A 14,816-nucleotide genomic window follows, 5' to 3' on the forward strand; every position below is an offset into this window, starting at 1 on the left:
CACAAGTGTCGATAGGGCGAGCGAGAAACTTTCTCACCTGATTTTGATTCTCTTCTTCTATCTCTCTCTCCCTCTCTCTCTCATGAAGATTGTTCATCTGCAGCGAACTCGCTCTAGCAACCGACGATTAGATAGGCCATCCTGTACTGACAGATGCAACACATCGAACAATGATTTTAACGAAAACTCAACGAACATTGGATGACGATGGTGACGCACAAAGGGTGAAGATTGAATATTTTACCAGAATCGTAAAAATCTCCATACATTCAGCTTATTTTTATGTCGAAAGAATGTATTCTTGCAGTTTTTTATCTATTTAAAAATTTAAATCATATAATATATTTGTATTTTCTTCTGTTACAACATAAATTAAAAATTTAAAAAAGTTTCCTAAAGTTAAAGTAAACAAACATCTCATTAAGGTTTTTGTTTTTATTTATTTCTAACCGAAACTCATTACTCTCGAAGCAAGAGAAAATTTAGAAATAAATCAATAAATATGAAAATACATTTTTGTCCTCCGAATTGTTATTACCGTTGCCCACTGTGTGGCGGTATTTCGTAGTTCGACGAATGCCAACAGCTCGCTGTTCTCTCTCTCTGTGCCGAGCATTTCATTCATTCATAAAGCAACCGCGCGCGCGAACGTTTGTGCGTTGATCGTCGCTACGTTTCTCTAAATGCCGGCGCGGCATTTCAGTCGTTCCCCCCACACATACACAAACACAGGTGCGAAGTGAAGTGCGTTCTTTATATTTTTGTGTGTACGGTAAGGCTTTCTTTTTCCTACTTGCGTGCGTATTATAGGCGCTGAGGGTGTGTGCGTTCGCAGTGTTAAATTTCCTCTTCAACCCTCCGACGATCGACCGCGGGGGTACGTCCCGTGTGGTGTTTTTGTTTGTCCTATCCTCCTGCGGTGCGTTACCTGTGTGTGAGATTTCAAAACGGGCAACGAAAGTGTAAATGGCTTTTGTGACCGTATTCTACGGGAATGCATTTTCCCAAAAACCTCTGTGCCCCGTGGCTGCGGTGCCAACAGTGCGATAAATTGCCAAAATAAACCTCCGCCTACTGTGATATGGGCGTGTGTGTGTGTTGTGATCAAGCGCATGCGATACAGTGGGGTAGAGTTTATCACCACGTTCTTTAGCTGGTGGCTGAAGATCGTGTATTTCCCAACCGGACGCAAAAGCCGTACCGTGTGTCCGCCTTCCCGCAACATCAACCTGCAGCATAAACCTGTTTTTGAGGTTTCAGTAAACATGCAAAGGTGAGTGAAATAATTTAATTTGCCTACAATTTTCCACGCAAACGCTGGACCCCAAGACGCGAGATGTGTGTTTGCTTGCGCAGACACCATTTAAATCAAACGCTAGAAACGTTGTTGTTTTTGCGACCCTTTCTTCACCTTATTCCTTTTATGCGTATGTTTTTGGGCATGTTGTTTTCGTTGCATCCCATTCCCGTTTTCATTCCGGTTTTCAAACAACGACGCAACACATCAACTTCCACCTTTTCGGAACCTCAACCACAAAGCAGGCAAACAAAAAACCAACAACAAAAAAAAACACCACCCAAAACGGCGATGAAACGAAGGAATGACGAGAGAAACACAACAAAAAAACAACAAAGCAATCTCTCCTGCGCACCGCCCGTTTGCTTAGGTGGAGGCTGCCCATTATACCACCATAAGAAGGAGAAACCAAAATCTTGGGTCTCGCATCCGAACCAAACCGACCTAAAAGCAGCGAAGAGAACGAAATCCAGGTGAAGAAGAAAGCGCAAAACATCGTGAAAACCTGTTTGGCTCCATAGGTACACCGTCGCGCCTTATGCATGAGCGTGTGTGCGTGTGCGCGTGTGTTGGTGCTGTGTCGAAGAACAGAAGCAACCCCCAGCGGTTCCCCACCACACGCGACGTGCTGGAACATGTTCTTTGCGTTCGCTTTAGTTCGCTTTGCACGTTTCACATTGTGTTTCTTTTTTTTATTTGGTACAAAAAATATAAAATCATATTATGCTGCCGGATCAAACAGATCAAATCTGATCGATCAATTGCTGGGCACAGCTTGCTCCTGCTGCTTGATCATTCACAGTCTACCAGTGAATACGGTTTAAATGGTTAAAATTAGTTTTTGGGATTTTTTGTTTGTTTATTTCGCAGAAACCCCATTTCAAAATATTTGTTGATTTTGTGATTAAATTTAATTTTAATATTGGATAAAAGTCAATGTGATTTTTTTCAAACGGATTTAGGATAATTTCCACACACACACGCACACGCACGCAATGATTTGTGATGCGTGTGCGTTATCTTCTTCGATCGTGAACACATTCAAGCGTCCATTATTGATCGTTTCGTTCGTGTATACTAGCCCTGTTAGCGCCATTTGTTGTGTTCATCTCTCTTCTATTCATCTCGATCGTTTGGTTTAATAGTGCTTAAATTTTATTTTCTTTGTTAGCTGCAACGAAAAGAAGAAAAAAACACAGCAATAACATTTTAAGTCTCTTTCAGTTGGAAATCTCTCATCAAACAGAATTGATCGCAATGATCATTAACACTCGCGTTTAACCTTTTTTTTTCGACGACAAAAATGGGATTAGCATTAGAATTTTTTTCAACTTTCAACACGTCTTTACCACAGTGTCAGAGTTGCGTTTGCGTTTGCGTATGCGTTTTCTCGGGTTCGAATTTCCTCCGGTTGAGTACATGTATGTACGATGGATGCATTCACGATCAACACGGCGCTCCAACAACACGACGGCCCGTGTCGTTGTCATCACCATCATCGTCGTCGTCGTCTTCGTCTTCGTGACGTTCGGCCACCCTGTTTGGCTTAACCGGTTTTGCTGCTGTTGCAGGGTTTGGGGACAGGAAATGCTACGAATGGGGTGACGGACAGTGGCGAACATAACACAAACAACACACAAAAAAAGCATAATAAAAATAAAATAAAATAAAAAACACTACATAACAATGGACGTAGACGTGGCCGTGTGTGTGTGCTGGATGGGGTGAAAAAAAGTGCAACTTTAGCACATCATCGATCCACGCACCTCGCACGCCTGTTTTGTAAAGTGAATCTCAGACTCGGTGTGTCTGTGTGCTGCTGCAGTGCGTGGAACTCGTGGCCACTTCAGCGTAGAAAGTCTATTGCACGGGAAGCACAGCAGCAGCGGCGTAAGGACGGGATGTGTTAAAGTTAGTTCCACAACGGCCATTACTGTCGGCCGAAAAAGTTATCAACACCAGCGACACGCTCGCGTACACGTATACATAGATGCAGCCCCCGGGATGGCAAAACGTGATCGGTGTCATCCTGCCGTTCGGGAGCTTCGATCGGATGACATGGCGCGACGTGCGTACGCTGGAAGTGAGCTGGATATACGCGAAAAATAAAAATAAAAACCACCAATGTGAAAGTATAGGTATTTACGTGTATTTACACACGCTATCTCGTTTGGTACAAGGGTGGTGTGATAATATCGGGCAATATATCTTTTGAAATTTATCGCAAAAAAAAAATCAATTCCGTTGCGTAAGTGGCTTTTTTTTAATTTGTTTTTATAATATTTTTTCTCACTTAGAATGAAATTATTTAGTTTGATTAGAAAACTATTTTTATTTATTAAAATAAACCCAATTAGTTAAATAAAAAAAACCTTAAATGTATTTACTTCAGTGCATCTTAACGGTGCATTTGCGCTCTGCTGCACGCGCATGTGTATGTGGGTGCATATAGTGAAACCCCTGCGGGCAAAATAGCTCGGTTTTAGCATGTTGCCTCTGTTACTCCTACACGAAAAAAATTTGTATTCGTGTAGGAGTAACAGAGGCAGCATGCTAAAACTGAGCTATTTTGCCCGCAGGGACCCTTCAACATGCAATCGTAACGTAACGTTCGTAACGTCGATTGGTTTGAATGAATTTTGCGAACCACAACTAACGCAGGCTGATGACGATGCACTTACATATCGCAACTGGTGCGACTTAAAAGCCTTTCCTTATCGGACGGCGCGTTATCAAACCTTCTCAGAACAGACTGCGGATCCCCCTAATGTGTAATAGCGTTGTGTTTGCAAGCATTATTCTGCTTGCCCTTTCTGTACACCAGCTAATCGTTGATCGATCGATGGGAAGAAGGTAGCAATGACAGATTCCTTACCCTTATGCTTACGACGGTGGAAACCTGTTTCCTTCTGTCAATAATTACACATGAACGCATAAAACATGATGATGGTGATGGCACTTCCCACCATGATTACAATTACGAGTGTCTCTCCATTTCCAGTGTCCGGTTGTGGATGGAGTCGTTGCACCTCGGGTGTGCACAACTCCTTTTTTACCGTTCGATCGTTCGGGGGAGCTGCGTCTGGATCGTTTGATGTGACCGTTTCCCCTCCTTTGGGGTTGGAAGCTGAGAATGAACGCGTCAACAGGTAGCGATGAGTCGGGCTGGAGTGTAAACTTTATACCAACAGAAGCAGCCAATCTAAGCACAACAACAGCTTTCCGGCAGCATGAAAACTCGTTGAGAAAATTCATCTCCAACGACTCCGCTAACACTTGACGGCTTGATGACTGCTGCTTAGAAGCGCTTACCGAAGGAATGTTTTTCCACAAGTGTTAAACACTTCGAATTGAAAATAGTACCGAAAAACCCCGGCTGTAATAAAACTATATTATATGCGCTCTTGTGTTTTGTTTTGTAGCATAATGTAGCATTCTTTCGCACTTACCATGAACACACAGTCAGTAGCCAGCATTATGCTACGATATGGTGTGCTTCGGTCAAGCCAGTTCTCGTGTTTATCCCTTTTTCTATGGTGGAAACATATTTTATGGACTTTGAGATCCGATGCTAGTGTTCAAGTACGAGCTCGATCGTTCATTGTTCCCCGGCGCTTGGACGTTTAGAACTAATGGAGCGAAGATGAATCTTGAAGTAAACTTGAGGTAAAGTGCACTCTGGGCTAAACGTGCAACATTTAACGCTGAAACGCCTAGGAAAAAGGGGGGAGCTTGATTTTTTAAGTTGTAGAAAACAATAGTATCGAAAAATCAAACGCAATTTAATTAGCTAAATTTAAGTAAAAATTAAAATAAAAAAAAAACTTTAAATGATTTAATAGTAAATGACAAAAAAAAGTTAAGCATCACACAACATAATACTGATACCGTGTCCGACGAGACAAAGGGGAAGATGTTACAATTTATGCACAAAACACAAGGCTCGTTCCGTATGCTTGGGGGGGGAATGTGTTTTGTTAACCGGTTTTTTCCATCCAGCAAAAGATGATGTATTCCATTATGATCGATAACCAGTTTGGTGATTTTGCGACCATTGCCATTGGTGGTCCGCTAATGAAGCATATCCGCCTGATCCAGTTTTCCTATCAATTGCCGCTACAAGTTGCAGCTTTTGCAGACACAAACAAAGCAAGAGTTTGTACCGTTTTTTTGTTGTTGTGTGTGGTTTTGCTTCTTCCCTTATGCGGCTGAAGGGAATGCATTTTTTTCCTTTTTATGTTGTGCACTTGAGCATTGGGTGTAAGTACATTTAACTATAAGAATTAAAAGAGTCTTTTTTATCAAATTAGAGGAGTTCTATACACTTTTTTATGTATTATTTAATGATTGTTATCCAATTGTTACTGATAAAGCTTCTTTAGATTTACTTCCATTTTGTACGCGTCTTTAAATGGCAAAGCGATCATAGCGAAATGACTTCGCTGCTTTTTTCGATGATTTTTTCATCTACATTCCCTAGCCAATTGTGAATGTCTTTAAACAAGACAAGATAGGGTTTCAATTGGCCGTGATTGATTTTAACTGACTCGCAATCGTATTTGTCAACATTTGTTTGTTTGGCCTGCTTTCTTGATTAAAAGCTTTATACACTTCATGCTATTAATGTTATCAGGTTTATTTTTACACTTTCAACATTATGTAATTTATTGCCTTTTCTGTTGATTGTTTTTGCACTTAAAACATGCTCTTTATATGATAAAGCAAACAAAATTATTTACATCATATTTGTTTATGTTTTATAAATTAAAAACGAACAATATTTTAAATTATTTGTAGTAAAACTTTTACAGCTAATGCAACAGTCCTTTGTTTTATTTTCAAAATACATTTTTTGAATGTTTTTTAAATTGAATTATTTACTGTAATTTTACTTAGGAAAATTGACGATAATTCGACTAACCTTTTGTTTTGTTTTTTTTTCTTTCTTTACAGATCCACTACGTTTTGGAAACAATTAAATGGACAATCCGTATATAAAACAAACTAAAAATATAATATATAAAAATATAAAAACGAATAATTTAATTAAGTTTTTTATTTTAGTAAAAGATAAACTACCAGTTAATCATAACAGACGCAGACTGGTAACTTGAAGCGTAACTGTTCATCATCGATCATTTGTGGCTAATCATTTGAAGGCTAGAAATCTATGTTTATGTGGCAAAGGTCAACCACTGCTAAAACCCTGCAACATTAAATAGAAAGGCAAAAAGTATTTGAAAGTGTAGCTCGTATCATGAAAGTCTTCTTAGCATAAAATAGGAAGCTGGTTGAGCTTACCTTGTGCGTTTTATGTGTGTGTTTGTATTTCAGTGTATTTCATGCCACAAAGAAATATGGATCTAAACGACGAGATACACAAACTAGTGGCAAAGATGTAAGCGCTTGAAAATTCATCAAGAGTGTAAAGTGAACAAAGCTGTTAAAGTGATAAAAATCGATTTAGAATTCGTTTCTTTATTTGTTTTGTGTTACTAAGATTAACCTTTGTGGTGGCAGTATTTAATATTTATAATTTCATTCCTATTTTCAACAGCAGATTAATTTGTAATAGTGCGTGCAGTGCAGAGTGTAGTTTTTGTATGTAGTTCATACGACTTGTGACGATCAAATCAAAGCTGCCAGCTCACAGTCGTTAGTGCCAAGTGGCAAGTGTCGGTTTTGATGTTCGTAGTGTGACATTTATTTCGGGTGGCATCAACACAAACAGCAAACGCATCGAACGGTCGAAGCGCATCTTCCAGGGGGATTTTCCGAAAAAACTTCGGTACCCCACAGCACCAACATCGCCATGGGCTTTTCGTCCGCACTGCAGGGTCGGGCGGCGCACGATGCGCTGCTCAACCGGCAGGAGGCCGAACTGAAGCTGCTCGAAATTATGAAGCGCTGCCTGGTGCAGAAGGCGAAGTGTGATCGCGAGTATTCCGTCTCGCTAGCAGCCGTCACTCAACAAGGACTCAAAATCGATCGTTCCGATGATCTGCAAGGTAAGTGTGATGGGGAGAGTGCGTGAGTGAGAGAAATGATCAGCTTGACAGGCGAATGGAATAATGTACTGGGCGCCTCCATCATTTTAGATTTTTTTTTTGCTTTAATTTAAAGAGGCGGTATATTATGCAAATTTTGAAAAATTAAACAATAAAATTTATGGAAAAAATTAATAATATATACGAGGTTTAAATTCTTTAAATATACAAAAAAAAATCTCATCATACATAACTTTCGTTGATGTCTTTCTTTTATGCAAATGGTGGTTTTGGGTTGAAGTTCTTATGTCCAATTTTGCTTTAAAAAACATTTTAACTTTTTAACATAATTTAAATATCCTACGTTAGATGACAGAAAAAGTATCATTGTTTAAGCAAAAAACATGGATTTTGTTAAATCGTGAATAGTCCGGTATGTATGATGTTCAACGATCAGCTGTGCCTGGTGTAGCGACCAAAATAATTGTACAATGTAGATCAAAAATTTAACAATTGCATTGTTAAATCAAAAAATTACGTTTTAGCAGCAAATGAAAACTTTACTTATTTCTTAATTAATTTATGTTTTCAATATGGGATTGTTTTTAGTTTTTTATACAAATATACAAATGTTTATAGTTAGGAAATAAAAAAATACCAATGAAGATTACACATAAATAATTTAATTCCTCGAATCTCGAGCTCGAACTCTCCCATAATGGAAATGGGATGTGACCATTTTTCATTCGAAATCATTAGGCATTGATCAATCACACATAAATTCGCCCGGAAATGGGTGCTTACCGTGCATCTCCGTAGTATTCAATCTTCCAATGTTTCGAATGTTTTGTTTCACCGCACAAATTCCCACGTCCGAAGCAGAGACAACACCCGAGCCGAGCTTTTACTAATACGCTACACACTTTCCTTCCTTTCGGTTAGGTTTGCTTACTTCCAAATGGTTCAATCGCTTCATCTGATTTTCGCATACCAAAAACCCAGCCTGCGTGTGCCTGCCTAAGGTCTTTCTGTTTTATTTCGCAGCTCTTTTTTATATAGCGACTTCCATCACGCACCATTGCGTGGAATTCATTTTAAACTATCATCGACACTCGCACAGCGAAATGTGTTTCCGATGCGTGCCGCCAATACTTTCGGTGCTGTTTCGCTTACCTTTTGTGCTGTCTTTAAAGATGAAACCATCGGGATGGGGAACGAATAAAAAAAAACGGTGGGAAACAAAGTCAAAGCTGAGAGAGGGAACGTTTGTTGTTTTGTTTTTTTTTGCTCTTGGGATTGGAAAACTTTCGATCGTCTATCCACATGTTTTTGCACATCTCTTTAACCGACGTGTGTAACACAGAGATTCTTCTGCTTAGAATGTTTTGCTAGGCCAGTTTTTGGGGTGGTTTTGTTTGAGCTTCGAAACGCCACAAACTTTTGCAAAGAGTTTCCCCTTTTCGTGTATTTAACCTTTTTTATTTTACCTTTTTTATTTCCTTTCTCTCCCACATTATTCCTTTCCCTTTTCGGTGTGTTTTAATACGTGCAATATCATCATCAACGCTCGCACCCTAACAGACGTACGATCAGTTATCTTGAACGAAATTCCATGCGATTTGCTTTTTTGGGGTTTTCGGGGTCCGAAGCTATCGTTTTTCGATGTTATTTTTGGGGTTTATTATTTTGTATTGGTGCGGGTGTGTGTGTGTGCGCGTAATTATAGAAATTTGCGGAAATCGAAATTACATCAAGCTCTATATGTTGGACGGAACATTTGTTTAGGTGTGGGTTGGTGTGGCTTTTCCTGTTTTATGTTTGTTTCCAATTTATGGCGCTGTTATTTACTGCGTGAAATTGTTTGTTTGATTTTTATAAATAAATTTTGATACCTAAGCTATTCTAAAAAAATATTTTAAAAAAACTTATGAAGAATAAATATCTGAAAATTTTATAAATAGAGCACAACAACAAATAAAGTTTAATCACCAAATGTGCAAACAAAGGCTCGTGTAAAGAAAATTAGCGATACGGGGAAAACCCCAAAATCATGATGGCGTTTTGCCAAAGTATATCCACCCCCAACCCACCCAAAAAAAACCCCCATTGTGTCATTTAAATTTGAATACATTGTCCGTGCTGAAGGTTTCTAATGTAGGCCTGAATTGATCTGAAGCGTTACCTCTAACAGGTTTTGTTGTTGAATAGTTAATGTTATGCTAACAGCTAATCAAACGTGTTCTACGTGCACACAAAAATCGCACACCAGTTATACCACCGCGGCTCAATTGAAGGTAAAGTCAGGGTCGAACGGTGTGGTAGAAAAAGCATAAATTTATGCAACTTATCCGCATTAAAATATTCAACAAACTTCTGTTTTGTTTTGACATAAACAAACACACATGCTACTTATTTGTTTGATTCTAGAATTTTATTCATCTATTTTAGTTATTTGTCCTTAGAAATTACTAATTTGTCCTTATCCTACTTGAGTTCATTTCGTTTATTCATTTCGTTATGGCAGTTCATTTATTATGGCATTTTTCGTTTTAATCTATCCAGCTTACTATAATTTTAGTTCAAACATGAGGAATAGTGTACAGGAGGATTACAGCTTGTTAAAGGCAGCTTATGGTGGCTTGAAAAACGCAAAATAATTCACAATCAATCAGCCAAATTTTCGGGGAAAAATGTGCATCAAATTTACTTATTCATCCAATAGAAAAATCAACAGAATAATCAACTAACATTCAGCGTTTTGATTTTTTTTCTACATCTTCTCACCTTTTTTTCAACAGGAAGTCACATAATGCGAGCATGGCGAAGCTTTATGGAAGAGTTGGAGCATACGGCCAAACAGATTCGCACCAACGCGGAACAGCTGGAAACGGTCTGTCACGAGAAGCTGGCCAGCTTGTACCAGGAAAAACGGCGCGTCCGAAAGCAGTACCAAGAGGAACACACCAAAATAGCCACCCAGTTCAGCCATGTAAGTAACAAATGGTAGTAAATTAATTAGTTTCTTTGTTTTTCTCGAAATGTACTATGAAAATTTATTTTTATTTTTACGTGAATTTCTATGTATTATGAAAACGAAATTTTATATCCTATTCATTTCATAATTAACGGTAATTTCTATTGTACTCTTTAGCCACCATCTGCACAGGCAAACAAATGCTCGACATTAATAATTCCTAGAGAACAACATGTGTGTTGACCTTTTTATGTCGTTTGCAAATGATGCCCTGTCAGGTCAGCATCGCATTGTGCTGTCTGCGTTTATTATCCACCAGAAGAATAGCAAATGAAATACGTCTGAAGCATGCGAATGGGGTAGCTTAGGTTGACGATCGATGAACCTTTAAAAATTAGGTCAGTTCTAGGTCACAATGGAGCGACATACACGCCATGCAAATAACTAGTTTATTAACTTGTTTTTTTAAATTCTAATATGAAGAAAAAAATTAAACTTTCTCTTTGTTTAAAAATGTTTTTTCAATCAGAGAGGAATAGAGGAAAATGTTCGTAACTTAATGCACTAAGTACCAAGCACGAGTGTAGTAGCAGGATGACAATTATCAACGTTAAAATTCATTTTCCACATTGTTCGAAGTGGGTTTCATCTACCCTACCAGTTGACCCGGCAACTCGGTGGAAATAGGGCGTTGTGTCATTGCACAAGTATGTCCGACAAATAGCCGAACGAAACGTTCCGAGCACGGGACCAACGGGTCCAACCGAATGGTTCCGACAGACGGTCGACCGTCGGCCCTGTTGCCCCCGGGTGGGTTGAGAAAATGTTGTTAAATTGTGGTAGCGTTGTCTGGCCACACATACACGTACCCATGCACACATACATGGTGTCTGGTGCAGATGACTGAATCGTGTAGAACACGGCCCACTATCATCATGCTGGTGGATGGTAAAGGATAAAAAAATTCGATGATGTTATTAGTGTATTTCTCCGGTTTTTATGTCTTCTCACACATAACAAAAAGTCCAAACGTTTCGTTATGGATTTATCATTAAGAAGATGTTTTATGCATCTCTTTTGCTCGCGCTAAAAGTCATATATGCGCTGTAAATAAAATAATTGCATCATTTGTTACTGTTATTAGCAGTATCTTCCTCGAAAAGTAATTTAATTTTGATTCTCTTGAGGGCACTGATTTTGGTACTGCTGCGGAGTATTTTTTCGAAACACATGATTCATCCACAAAAGAATAATTGAATTGTTGGAAATTATATCAAAGTTTACTGAAACGATTCGACCAGATTTGGTCACATTTTGTCACCATAAAAAATGGCTATTACTATAATCTTAAGTAAATAAATGAAATAAAAATCCCCGAACCTCGTTCAAACGCACTTTTGCTGATCGCAAAAATTCTCTGTACAATGTATATGAAATGCGAATGCTAATGTTTATGCTACTTTTAAGATAAACAAATTTGTTTACATTGCCAACTTTTTTTACCTTCTTCATAAGAATAAAATTTAATGTTTGATTGTGTGTATGTTTTTTTTTCTCAAGCGAATACAATGTAGGTCAATGAGGTTTCTTTCATCTGCCCATCAAAGTCATTCTTCATTTTCGTGCAGAAAATTTAATAAATTTACACTCTCCTCTCCCAATGATCTTCCAATGAAACAATGAAGGGTGGCGCAACATTTTACTGCAACCACCCATTCGTTGACGTGTGGCACGCAACTCGAGGTGCAATGTGTGGCTACCTGTTTCTTCCCTTTGTCCAAAATCAATTGTGCAGGGCCAAAAAAGTCAAGCAAGTTATCGTTCGGTTCACGATCGCGTAGTTCGTTTTCCTTGTGAGCACAGTGCATTAGTTGGTGAGTTTTTTTTTCGTTGGGAAGCTTAGAAAGAGCAGGACAAACAAATGCATAAATCCGTACGGTAACAGCTGCAACTCAACCGAGAGTGTCGTTCGTCATCATGTCTTCTAATTTAAAACAAACCACCCATCGGTCCCATCGGTCTTACAAACATTGGGTGTTCTTGCTGTCAACCACAGCCAAGAAGTAGGGAACTAATCATCAAATCAATTAATTCAACTCTGACATCAACCAGTTTGGGTGGCATAGGGCGTCTTCAATCAGTACTTTTGCTAAGGTTTCAAATTAAAATTACAATGAATTTAATTATTTATAAAAATATATCTACAACAGTTTAACATTGCCTTTACATAGAAGCAAAATTTTGTTACTAAAACAATAACAAATTAAAGAAATGCACATAACAAGGCAAGACACGCTGCGCGTTCGAATTTATTAGCGCCAATTATAGGTCACCCGACGAAGCTGTCCGCGAGGGTGGCCCCACGCTCTTTGGGTGGTGTTGTGAACAGTATAGTGTGGCCGACAGTTTCTTCTCCATTATAGCTTAACTTTGCGTACGCATACAGACACAATTTGGTCCGTTTTTGCTAGTGTCACCCTTCCCGCCTCGCGTACCCAGTCGGGGTTCAATTCTCCCGCTCAATTCCCGCCGGCTTTGACAATCGTTCATGGTTAGGCGTTTTTTGCGTAGCTTTTGTTTTTCTTCGGTTCATATCTTAACCGGTTTGTCGAACGGGAGGCGAATCGAATCTTTGCTTCCTGAGCCATAAACCCAGCGAGACAAAACCATCGATCGTTTTGCGCAAGACAACCGTGGAGCGCCCATTTCTCACGCCATCCCTCCCCCCGGTACGCGTTTGGGGCCATCACATGTAATATGCGTTTGGAACATGGCCAAAAATTTGAAACCGGAGAAAGAGACTCGCCCAAGTGGGGTGGTACACGTTTCGCGATGTGTTTGTGTTACGATGCTGTGACCATGCTTATCCGCCCCACCATTTCGGGTGTGGGACGGTGGGACAGTGAATTAAATGTACAAAATCGCCCACCAACAGCAGCTGACTGTATAAATAAACAAAACAACACCAAAACCTCGCCACAGGTTGGAAGGGTGTACGGTTGCGTTTTACATTGTACATTACGGTACAACACACGCCCCGAAAGCGGGAAACACGTGTTTGTGAATGAAAATAAAAAGCGAAAAGAAAAATCCGGTTCCGGTTGATGAAATTTCCAAGAAAAGCAAAAGATCACCCACGGTCACACGGCGGAATCCAATTAGAGATTTTGCTGTGTTTGTCGAACAGTTGGAGGCAAAAACGAGCATTCAAATACAAGTTGAAGCTGTAATTGTGAAATGTTCTTATATTTTGGGTGTTTGCTTCAGCTTTAGTACATACACACACGACGCAGCTTAATGCTATCCGGAACAGTGATCTATTTGATGTCAAATGGTCTCTCCATGATAGCCAATTACCTAAAAATAGGATGATACCTTCAATATGCTCAGTATGCGATGCATAAGGAAGATTTCTTGGAAGTATCAGCCAACTAGCTGGCAATGTAATCAACCGAATTACCCACCAAAAACGAGCTGGCAAAATCGGTGGCGCACATCAAACGTACCACTCCTGCATACTAGTGATGGGCGGATCGACCCGAACCTACCGGGTTGGAGCCATCCATAAGCTACCGGGTCGATCCGTAGATACAAGTAGGATCAGTAGGTGCAACGATTCCGGTAGATGCAAACTACCATAAGTGACTCTGATTGGTGGATGCAGCGTAGTGATGGGAAAAATGGCTCCACAACCGGAAACTGGAACAGATTTGGAACCAACGGTTTCGGAACCGACTCCCAAACCGACTCCAAAACCAACTCCGGAACCGGCTCCGGAACTAGAACCGACTCCGGAACTGGAATCGGCTCCGGAACTAGAACAGACTTCGAAACTGGAACCGACTCCGGAGCTGGAACGGACTCCGGAACTGGAACTGACTGGAACCCGTGTCGATTCCGTGACAAAAACTTCGAAGCCGTTGGTCCGGTTTCGGATCCGTTTGGTCGGAGCAGTGGGTGCACTCCGGAGCGACCCGGAGTTCGGGCCGGAACTACTGAACCTAATTTTCTTTACAGGTTGGGCCGAACCCGCTGCATCCACTGATCGGAGTCGTTTCCGATTCTACTGTACCCGACTCCGGGTTGAGGCCATGAAATGAATCTTATGGCATCAATTCCCATCACTACTGTATACACCATCCAAACAAATAGGGTCATACCATTATGGCACTTGTCTGATAAAAGCACTCAGCGAACAGATACGAACATAAAAGGGCTTTTAAGGTGGGAAACACATTGGTGATCTTTATTGTATTAGTTTTGTGGTATATTGATAGTGCCCAGAAAGAAAGGGTGCCAATAGCAGCCATCCAAGTTGGGTTTGGCAGAACTGGGGATATGGCAATCTGGGGACATGTGTCTAATAATAGATACATCTCATTGCTTGGATAATTACAAGACTTAGAATAAATTATATTTTTTTCAAACAAAATTACACAAATACTTTCTTTTTCAACCTTCAATTGCACGGAGTTGATTTAGACAAAGAAACATTGCAAGACTTCAAGATGGGCGAACCTGACCATCCATATTCATTTGCCCCGCGTACACCAATTGC

The 14,816-nt window shown here is 39.9% G+C and overlaps 1 protein-coding gene across 7 annotated transcripts in view; it reads left to right on the forward strand.

The window, feature by feature from the left end:
• The first annotated feature begins 615 nt into the window (after positions 1-615).
• Positions 616-14,816, forward strand: part of LOC125764907 (tyrosine-protein kinase Fer-like) — a 39,469-nt gene continuing 25,268 nt past the window's right edge. For 3 of the 7 annotated variants that reach the window (XM_049429607.1, XM_049429612.1, XM_049429613.1), the window contains exons 1-3: positions 616-772; positions 6,855-7,305; positions 10,083-10,273. In XM_049429607.1, coding sequence (XP_049285564.1) covers positions 7,110-7,305; positions 10,083-10,273 — 387 coding nt within the window. In that variant the 5' untranslated portion in view covers positions 616-772; positions 6,855-7,109. Of the gene's footprint in view, positions 798-6,854; positions 7,306-10,082; positions 10,274-14,816 lie in introns of all 7 variants that reach the window. The other 4 variants (XM_049429609.1, XM_049429608.1, XM_049429610.1 and 1 more) reach the window with 4 other exon arrangements.

The sequence above is a fragment of the Anopheles funestus genome, chromosome 2RL (assembly GCF_943734845.2).
Source record: "Anopheles funestus chromosome 2RL, idAnoFuneDA-416_04, whole genome shotgun sequence".
Classification (NCBI taxonomy): Eukaryota; Metazoa; Arthropoda; class Insecta; order Diptera; family Culicidae; genus Anopheles; species Anopheles funestus.